Below are 10,366 nucleotides of genomic sequence, written 5' to 3' on the forward strand. Positions count from 1 at the left end.
TGTCTGCTTGTGCCAGTCTTGTGACATGGAATCCAACTCTATTCTTTATTATCACCCAATTCATCCACGTGTTGCCGTTTCTATGTCTTGGCACATTAACTATTATGTTTTATTTATTTATCTATTTATTTTTTAAAATAAGAGGCAAATTCAACCTCGGTAGCCTGCCTTCAGGCACAAGCCCACACACTTCTACTCCCCGTCAGTAGGGGCCAATGTAGAGAAGAAACACTCTAGTCATCCCAAAATAAAGAAATTGTGCTAGACTCTCTTTTTCTCTGGCATCAGGTCCTGTTCACGTGTGGAAAGAGTGATGGGACCAATTTGATAGATTTTAATAACAGTAAGTAACAATGATTTCACATCATGCCAATCTCCCAGAAATATTCACCTATTTGCATTTAGCTTATGAATGGTGCTATTTGATCGGTATTTGTAGTAAGGTTACCAGTGAGCGGCTTCTGTAATCGAGCTAGTTAGCATAGCAAGAGTTTTGTAACTGCGTGACGTTCCCAGCTGTTATAAAAGAAGGCCACGAAAAGCATGCTTTTTGTCGGCCTTACTTAAATAATTGGTCCGTTCTCGGTGTGGTCGTTATCCCGATACTGATCAAGATGCTTAACTGAAACATTTGCTGGCTAACATCATAAGTGCTAGGAGTGGTGGACGTGGGATGAAAATGTATGTGGTTCTAATAGATCCCTTGTTAGGTCTATGGGGTGAACCCAGACGAAATTGATGGGAAATTCAATCAGCCCTCAGGTTCGTCTGGGTTCACTGAGACTATTGGATCCCCTGTTGAAGGGTTGTTCGCGGTATATAGCAGATGTTTTTTTTGTCTAAAACGAATGGTTTATTACCATTTTGCTAACATTACAGTGTTATACATTAACTGAGTTTGTTCAGGTGAATTAGTAATCCATATACGGACACTTAAGCAAATGACTTACTGTCTTTCCCTTAACCTTTTAAGGAATTACATTTTACCGTCATGTTCGATGAAAAGGATGTGGCTGCCATTGGCCAAGTACTGGTCAACTCAAAGCAAGACCTTGCCAAAAGATTTCGGGCACTTTTCACGTTGCGCAATCTGGGTGGACCAGAGGCCATCAAATGGATAAGTCAGGCCTTCGAAGATGAATCTGCTTTGCTGAAACATGAACTAGCTTACTGTTTGGGTCAAATGCAAGATGAACAAGCCATTCCTGTTCTGGAGGTTGTTTTGAAAGACACTAGCCAAGAGCCCATGGTCAGACACGAAGCAGGTAGGCAAGCAATGACTGTCACATAACAAAATCACAATAACGTATAGACTGCAGCAATACACTATTGCTTAAATGTTATGCAATGCAAATCTCGTCTGTATATCATCCTTGTGTTAGGTGAGGCTTTGGGAGCTATTGGAAATCCAAAAGTGTTGGATATACTCAAACAATACTCAGAAGATCCTGTTATAGAGGTATGGAATTGCCTACAAATCACATGATTCCCTCCATAACATACCTATTTGGCATTGCCTGTCTGAACTCAATTCCAATTTCTGTTGACATTTCCACTGTTATGCAGGTGGCAGAGACGTGTCAGCTAGCTGTGAGACGACTGGAATGGCTGATGAGCGGCGGGACTGAAGAGGGGGCTGAAGGAAACCCGTACAGCTCAGTGGACCCGGCGCCGCCGGCCCCCAAGAAGACTGTGCCCGAGCTCAGGACGCTGCTCTTGGACGAGAGCCTGCCACTGTTCGAGCGCTACAGAGCTATGTTTGCGCTGCGTAACATGGGCACTGAGGAGGCTGTGCTAGCCCTTGGCGATGGTAAATAGAGAGAGGGAGGGAGGGAGGGAGTGTGTTTGTGTATAAACCAGATAATGAACATTAATCAGAAATCTGTCAAAAGTAAGCTTTACAACTTAGTTTATATTTTATTAGTGTTCTTATCTATAACCAGGGCAACATTTAAAAAAAAAAAAAACCCAATGCTTCTGCCTTTGAAAACGTGTGCTAACGTGACTCCCTCCCTACTCTCTGTCGGTCAGGTCTCCAGTGCAGTAGTGCCTTATTCCGCCACGAGATCGGCTACGTCCTGGGTCAGATCCAGCACGAGGCCAGCATCCCCCAGCTGCGGGCGGCGCTGGAGAAGGAGGACGAGAGCGCCATGGTGCGGCACGAGTGCGCCGAGGCGCTGGGCTCCATTGGCAAGGACACCTGCCTGGAGATCCTCCAGCGCTACCGCAAGGACCAGGAGCGCGTGGTCAAGGAGAGCTGCGAAGTGGCGCTGGACATGCTCGACTACGAGAACTCCACGCAGTTCCAGTATGCAGATGGACTCCTGCGGTTGCAGGGCGTCTCATGAAGGATGACGTCGTGTTGAAGACTTCTCTCTAAGAGAGAGAGAGATCCCCCCCCCATCAGCAGTATCCAACTATAAACATCACTGTTTTATTGCTCGCTGGGTCAAAATGTGCTCACGGAAAAAATGTATAATGAGAGTTGCTTATTATTTCATTCGCAGACTATAATCCATTATGTTGTGGGATTGTGAAAGAGTTTTGGCTGGTTTATTTATTCTTTTTATGGGAAAATATGATGTAGGCGTCACACAAGCCAAATACATTTCTCAAAATCCTTCCTAAAATCACAGTAATCTGTTCTAAAGTGTCCTGAGAAGATTTAATGCAACCATTTGAGGGCATAAACATTTTTGTTCTGAGCGTATTTTAATCAACATTAAAATAATGTTGTGTGACAAGCAGTGATATGTGTGTGTGTATTTTGAAATGCATCCATAAAATCATACCATTTCAATGATCAGTCTGTCCCTGTTGTTCAGAGGGGTCAACAAAGGTGACGGAGCACGTACCCCTATGGGGAGGAGGATCAGGGTGGTTTACGCAAAGCGCGAGTAATCCGCGCAGCAGTGCGTCTTTCTTCTTCATTAAGGCGGGGGATTCTGAGTGTCTTAGCTGCAAGGGGCTTGCCCCCCACTCCCCACCTCATGCTGATGTCAGACCTTTGCAATACAGGTTATTTCATAAAGTCCTGATCCTGAAGTGAAAAAAAAAAAACGCACTCAGGCTTTTTCTCATCATCGCTTATATTTATGTCCACACAGACGCATTTCGGACTAAGCCATCATCAGTCTGATCAAGGTAGCATTTACTTTGTTCTGACATAACTGTTGTTATTAAACCCTGGTAAAAGAATAGTTTGGCAAAATTAGTGCTAGATGATACTGTTTCATGAAATGTATTTCAGTTGCCATAATGTGTTCACCAGGCAAACATGATGCATTAGGTATCATTTTTTTTGAGTGTTTGAAATTTTGATCATTGTAACAGCTGCGTTAGAATTTCCAACAATGAACCTGGCTGTTCAAATCTGCACTAAGTGGTCTTGTCAAAAGATACATAATGTGGGGCTGAAAAAAGTTATGGCAGTTATGGCACCTTCAATAGATATTTGAGTAGAGAAAGGAAGTATCAAAATAAATTCAAAGATTTAAATGTATGCCACATTCAACTTAGTTCCTAGTCAAAGGCCACATTAATAAGTAATGACACGCTGATGTCTAATTAAATTAACAAATGCTTAAAAAGTCTCAGCTATACTGTCCATTCATATATGTACCTATCTATACTATTTGACTTCTCTAAAGCTGTTTCCCATCCATCCATTTTCTATACAATACAGTAAGGATACAGGTTATGAATTGCTGTATCTCAGATATATGGACACTGCGGTATTTTGGTTTCTTCGGCTCACCTGCCCCTTTAAGGAGCAGATGTAGTGTTCATCACTGACATGCATGATGGGTTGCTTGCAGCTCCCCTGATGATTGGCACAGGGGGATATAAGTATGAGGCTTGAGCCTGAGGGAGGGAGGTGAGGAGAAAGGAAGGAAGGAAGGGAGGGTCAGTCGGAGCAGAGAGATCCATGAGATCTGAGAACCCCTGAGACAAGGCCAGCGCGGAGCTCTTTCTTCACCCACAGGGTCGGTCACCATGTTGCACCCCATCATGATCGGCATCGTGACTCTGAACACGTCCATCACCATCATCTACTGGGCCTTCATTCTCATAGAGGCCTTCCAGAAGAAGGTTGAGGATGAGCCCAAGAAAGACAACCCTGCTTAAACGATCGCCTTTCTCCCCAACTCTGTAAATCTGTAGACTTCTGTTGTTAGGGTAGATCCGTTCGTAGTACTTTCATGATACACCTGGGCCAAAGAAAACATTTTTTTTTATACACATAACAGCTCTTCAGTCTTAACTTTTTTTTGTCAAGGGATTATGAAAGCCCCAAGAATGAATCTGCAGGTAATGTGATTGTTTTTCTATCTATCTATGTAGAGGCTGTATATATGTCCCAGTTTGAGTGATTTAACGATACCTATTATTTGTCCTTGTCTGACCTTAAATATGACAGCATCTGGAAAGATTAAACTGTGTATGGACTAAAGAAGGAGCAAAAAAAACAAACAAAAAAAAACAATTTGTTGTTACAGTGGCAAGGTCTCATCAGATTACTGAAAGTAAATCTCTCTCCTGGACGCTTCCCTTCCCTTTTAGGTCTGTTTGTCAGCATCCAGACATCGGACGAGACAACAACTGTCACGTAACAGGAAAGAAATACATTATCGGAACCCTGAAACCCCCTGGATCTTGGGAAGAGGTGCACACAAGGAATGGGAGAGCGCATGGAAAGATTACCTGTCATTACCGAGCCAAAGAGGATCACCGACTAAGGTATGTCTAATTTTTAATGCAGTCTGAGCTTCACTCAGCTACTAAATCATATCTTCGCAATGTAGCCAATGTATTGAAATAGAATGCATCAGCTTTATCTAAAATACATCTGCGTGCCGGAGTGAGTGAGTGTGTGAGTGAGTCCGAATGCGTGTGTGTGTGTGTGTGTGTGTGTGTGTGTGTGTGTGTGTGTGTGTGCGTGCGTGCCAGATCACGTTTTTAAACAAGGTTCATAAAGGATTTCAAAGTACCAGTGCAAGACATATGTTGTTAATATTAAGTTGATACGAGTATAATCAGTTGTTGAATCATATTGATCATCTCAAGTGTTTCAGTTGTCTCAAATAACGCTTCATCACAAAGACACGTTACACCACTTGCTTCATCGATTTTAAAAATGGACCACTGTATTCATTTTCATTGTAACTCTTTCACATCACATCATTTCGGAGCATGTTTCATCATCGTGTCCCACTTACTGGTGTTGAAGACAGACAGAGAGATTAACCTCTCCAAGGAGGCATTGAATGTATTCTGAAATTAGGTCAGACATGTAGATGACCGACTGACCGGTGATTTAAAGTGTCACTCTGAGTGAGAGAGAGAGAGAGAGAGAGAGAGAGAGAGAGAGAGAGAGAGAGAGTCAGACAGAGAGTCAGACAGCGAGCACCTTTTGTATGTCCAGGTGAAGGGGACCAGTGAGAGGTTCAGACAGAAAGTTTCCCCAGCTTTGGTCTACGTCTCATCTGCGTTCCAACATGTTCAACCTTCACCCCATCATGGTGGGCATTGTCACGGCCAACACGTCTCTGACACTCGTTCTTTGGAACTTCCTGTTTGGACAACTCTTCTGCAAGAAGATTGAGAAAGACTCCGAGCCCAAACCGCAGGAGGTCCCAGTTTGAGTGAGCAAATCTTTTACCCTCTGTGATCATTTAACTGGTTTGTGTTTGGTGGTGAATTTTGAAATAGGCATGTGTAAAATAGGCTTCAGACATATTTGTTTTTGCTAATTAGTTGTGTAGGCCTGCATACATTTGATTTGTCAGCTCTATCGGAACTCCGTATTGTCTGTACTCGTTGGAGTATGTCTCTTTGCATGCCTCTGAGCTCAGAACTCTGGTTTGTTTAATGTGTATCTGAGGTTTTTATTCAGACATAGCTTGTGACATTTGTACCACCATCATCTTTTCTTTTAATCAGGAGATTTAATCGTTTTGCATTATGTGCATGACATTGTTCTTTGCACGCAATGACATACATGGAATTTTAATTACAAGACATCTTTCTTGGCTTGCTGTAGACGTTCCTTTAATATATAACGGAAGGGCAGGTCAGATTCTCTCCTTAGATCTATAGCGTCATGCGGGCCAAACTTTTGTCAGTGGGAGGACTGATGAACTCACGTCGTCTCTTCCTGCACTATCCATTGCATGCTGTATCCATCACCCTGAATTTTTGGTGGGGTAGCCTCATGTATCCTTGTTCTGACATGACTGATCTGTTTTCATCTGGAGTCATTTCAAGTCACTGCGCTTTGCATCAATCATTGGTCATGGGTTGATTATAATATGCACATGCTGGAGTGTGGTCAAACTATGTGCTTTGTCAGCACCATGCTGTAATATATGTGCCTTTCAGACCAATATGTCTCCACTGATACAGTCATTCAGCGACACCAATCATTATAGCATGAAACAAACTCCCTGCTGGCATATCCATCTTCCTGCAAGCTTGGAGACATTCATCCATCACCATCACAGAACTTCCATATGCTGTATCTCAATACAGAGATGCTGAGAAAATGGCTTGAGGAGGATACCCTGCCAAAGCCTCCAGCTGCTGAAGCTCACCATGCAGAGTCCCAGTGCGGAGCCCCCGTTTGGGGCTGTGGGAAGAATGCTCTGGACCAGTTCCACTGAAGACTCCAGGTTCCGCCATCTTCTCCAGACTGAGGAGAGTGTGGAGGAAGCTCCGCTCTTTGCTGATTACGTGCCCTCTTCCAAGGATCAGATCGCCCTGCCTAGATATGTGCTGTACATCCTAATGGGCACCACTGTAATTATGTTGGCACTTTATGGCATAGTAGGACATCTTTTGAAGGACTTGGTCCATGACTTTGCAGGTAACCTTTGGTAACCCACCTCAATCACTTCGGTTAAACAGAATTCGGTTGATGTCAGGGGTTAGTTAAATATGGGTTTGCCATATTATGCGCTAATTTGGCATATTATGCGCCGATGAGGATCTCTCCACTTACACAAAGAGAAAAAGTATCTCTGTTGAAAACAACGACTTTCAGAGTCAGCCAGTGACCCGCCATGGCTTAATCTGCACACACGTCTGTTGATCGATCAGGGCCAGTGTCCAGCGAATCCAGTGCAGAGGTCATACCTGTGGGCATTCTACTGTAGTCACACGCCACAGGACCACAGGACTGAGAGAGGCTTCTTTGGCTGGATTAAGTAGATTACAACCACCCCCTCTCTCCTCCCCCCTGCCAACCCCACCCCAGCCCCCCTGTTTGTGTGGCTGGCTCCCTGCAAAGCCTTCACCTTCACGCACCGTGCTCCCGGTGACAAGCCATGAAACGAGAGTGTCAGCAGCAGGGTTATTAAGAGGGTTTTGGGCAGATTAGACAGGGCCAGATGACTCTGTAAACACTACGCTACGTAAATGCACAGTACCTTCCTACTTTCCACTGACTGCAGTCTTTGAGTACCAGGACAGATGTAGCACACACACACACACACACACACACACACACACACACACACACACACACACTATACTGTACTTATACTTATTTACACTATATATACATTATACTTATTTAAAATGAATATATTTTTACTTTAGTTGAATTGACTTGAATTAAATTGTGTATTATAGAGATTCAAACGTGGTCATTGAGTTCAGCCTCATAAATACTTTTACTTCGTGCTTCACACAGATTGGGCACTTGGATCGAGCCCTGTTCAGCGCAATGTGTATGAGCTGCTGGGAGAGGAGGAGAGGATGAGCAGAGGGATGGAGGCCAGCGCACCAGAGGAGAACCAGCGAGGGCCGCTGCCAGGACTTCAGATCGAGTTGTGAATCTGGACCTTCAATTCCTTTTCCGTGAATGTTTTCCCCGGACGAAGAAGAAAAATCCCTACACACTTGTTGCACTAACTTTGCCCTTAATGTTTCACCCAGAACCTCCAACGAAAACATCCACTTGAATTAGTGTTTCTTTTTCATAAATAAATAAATAACTAAATAAATAGAATTTATATTCTATCTATTTTTCAATATCCTTGTGTCAGAGCATCAGAAGCATTCTAGTATACATGATGTAACCTGTAACATTATGTCAAATAGAACATCTTTTATTTTTTAATTTAAAGGTTCATGTGTCCCAAATGTTTCCACATGACTGTTAGTTGTCTTAAGAAAACACATGCTTTTACTAAACCGAGGTAGAGCCTCCTTTGCATGTAACAATCTGTCATAACCAGTCTTTCTGTAACGTTGAGTGCCATGCTGCTGTATGAACACAGCAGTCTGTTCCATTTCAAGTTATGCGTTAAATAAAACCCCATTTGTCTCTACGTCTGCTTACTGTGTCTTTCTCTCTCTCTCAGAATGGCTATCTGTGTGTGTCTGTGTCTGTACAGTATATGAGTCATGCTCGCTTACTCTCTCTCTCTCTCTCTGTCTGTGTGTGTGTGTGTGTGTGTGTGTGTGTGTGTGTGTGTGTGTGTGTGTGTGTGTGTGTGTGTGTGTGTGTGTGTGTGTGTGTGTGTGTGTGTGTGTGTGTGTGTGTGTGTGTGTGTGTGTGTGTGTTTTCATGTGATGGACTGATCTCCATCCCCTTACCTTTATCCAGTATTATCAGTCCTGTCTTACATCAGCACCCCAGGGATGATAGAGGATAGAGCATCCGACGTTTATATGAAAGAACTGTCCAATGGAAATCAAGTGGATATCAAATGAACAGATTAAAATGAATGGATGAAAATCAACTCTCCACAGAAATGTATCTCTTTGTGTAAACCCCTGTTCCTCAGCAAATGTATAGCATATGCATAATGATGTTGAATAGTGGCTTAATAATTTATTTACATGATTACAAAGGTTATTTCAAGCAATGCTATCAGGGCACCTCTGCAACTGTAGATAATGCACTCGATTATTTCATTGAGTCAGTCTTACAGAGCCTATACTCATACAGCAAAGTTTAGCCACTTACAATGTACAGTTACACTTCACTTGAAGGTACCGGTATCTATATAAGAGTGACATGACACTGTCATGAGCATGTCACAAACATTATAAATAACTCATAAACGTATGACATAATGTTTCTGTCATTAAGTGTCATTTGGTTTTTGCCATGACAAGTAAGGGTTAGGTCTCAGTTACGCACCTGGTGTAGCTCTCCTGTTAGGGTTATGGTTCATGTGTCATGTTCGGGTCACTCTCAGTCTCATGTAGATACAAGTAAAGTGTTACCCAATGCACAGTATGTTATCAACCTGTCTTATAAACTTGAAAACAGACCAGTATCAGGACCCCTAGTAGTATTACTTCAGTACTACAGAGTTAAATCCTGGATCTGATTGGTGCCCTTGACCCAGTGCTTATTGTCACTAAGTACATTAGCTCCCTTGTTACCTGCTGTTGGGGCAGTCTGAGTCTGACACACTCCGGTCATGGTAGCTTCACTGGCCAGGGCATCATAGCAGCGTTCTTAGCATCATTCATGCTGTCATTCAAACATGACCACAACTTATGAGCTGACCTAGAGAGCTGTAACAGCACCTCACTCACACGCAAACCAGTTCCCGACCAAAAGAAAGGATTAGGAGATTACGGGATTGCCACGTGAAAACAAAACAGAAAATATTGCCGGTAAGAACTCTTCTTTGGTTTTGTTTTAAAAAGTCTTACCATTCGTATTGTGAAGTCTGTATTATCTGTTGTTCTTATATAAATGCATGGCTGATCGTTCACTCTGTTTTGGACAGAATGATACAACCGGAATCAAGCAAATAATAGACTTCCAGGACAACATGACAGTACAGTCAAGGCGCCTGTGACTTTCAAATAAACTAGTGAAATGGATGTAACAGAAACTGTTTTGGACGAGGGTGTCTCAGAGGAGGTTTTATTTGAAAGCTACATCCCCCCATCCCGAGATGCCATCACCTTACCCAACTACATCATCTACCTGCTGCTAGCCTCCAGTGCTGCACTGATTGCTCTATACGCCATTATTAGGCACCTCATCAAAGAGCTCCTCCACGATCTTGCAGGTAACCACTTCACCAGGCCTGCATACTACTCCACAGAATACCATTGATGTCCCTAGTTCTTCTCAACCAAAGGAGAGTATTTCTTAGGATTGAAGGCACAGTGTAAGCCGTCTTGATGGAATTTCAGGGGGATCAACACTTGAGATATACCATATGAGGGAAATACAGTATGTGTGGTGTCAAGAAATGTTCATCATTTTCTACGGTTTTCAGGCAGGGCAGTTACTTCCTATTTACATTGAATAAAAAAGGATACACTTCATCATTGCATAAAGTAATCACCAGCTGGGTGATCCCTGCCAAATCCCTGCACAGTGTTTTCTTCT

The 10,366-nt window shown here is 43.0% G+C and overlaps 1 protein-coding gene and 1 long non-coding RNA gene across 2 annotated transcripts; both read left to right on the forward strand.

The window, feature by feature from the left end:
• The first annotated feature begins 214 nt into the window (after positions 1-214).
• On the forward strand, positions 215-2,744 carry dohh (deoxyhypusine hydroxylase/monooxygenase). Its single transcript, XM_062555543.1, has 5 exons — positions 215-343; positions 974-1,265; positions 1,383-1,459; positions 1,567-1,810; positions 2,032-2,744. The coding sequence occupies exons 2-5, from the start codon at positions 992-994 to the stop codon at positions 2,346-2,348; spliced, it is 912 nt and encodes a 303-aa protein (XP_062411527.1). The 5' UTR covers positions 215-343; positions 974-991; the 3' UTR covers positions 2,349-2,744.
• Positions 2,745-3,890: 1,146 nt separating this feature from the next.
• On the forward strand, positions 3,891-8,317 carry LOC134101764 (uncharacterized). The gene is made up of 3 exons (XR_009941449.1): positions 3,891-4,311; positions 4,564-4,740; positions 7,694-8,317. It is a non-coding gene; the product is annotated as an uncharacterized LOC134101764 (long non-coding RNA).
• Positions 8,318-10,366: the final 2,049 nt, after the last annotated feature.

Source organism: Sardina pilchardus, chromosome 15 (assembly GCF_963854185.1).
Source record: "Sardina pilchardus chromosome 15, fSarPil1.1, whole genome shotgun sequence".
NCBI classification, from domain to species: Eukaryota; Metazoa; Chordata; class Actinopteri; order Clupeiformes; family Clupeidae; genus Sardina; species Sardina pilchardus.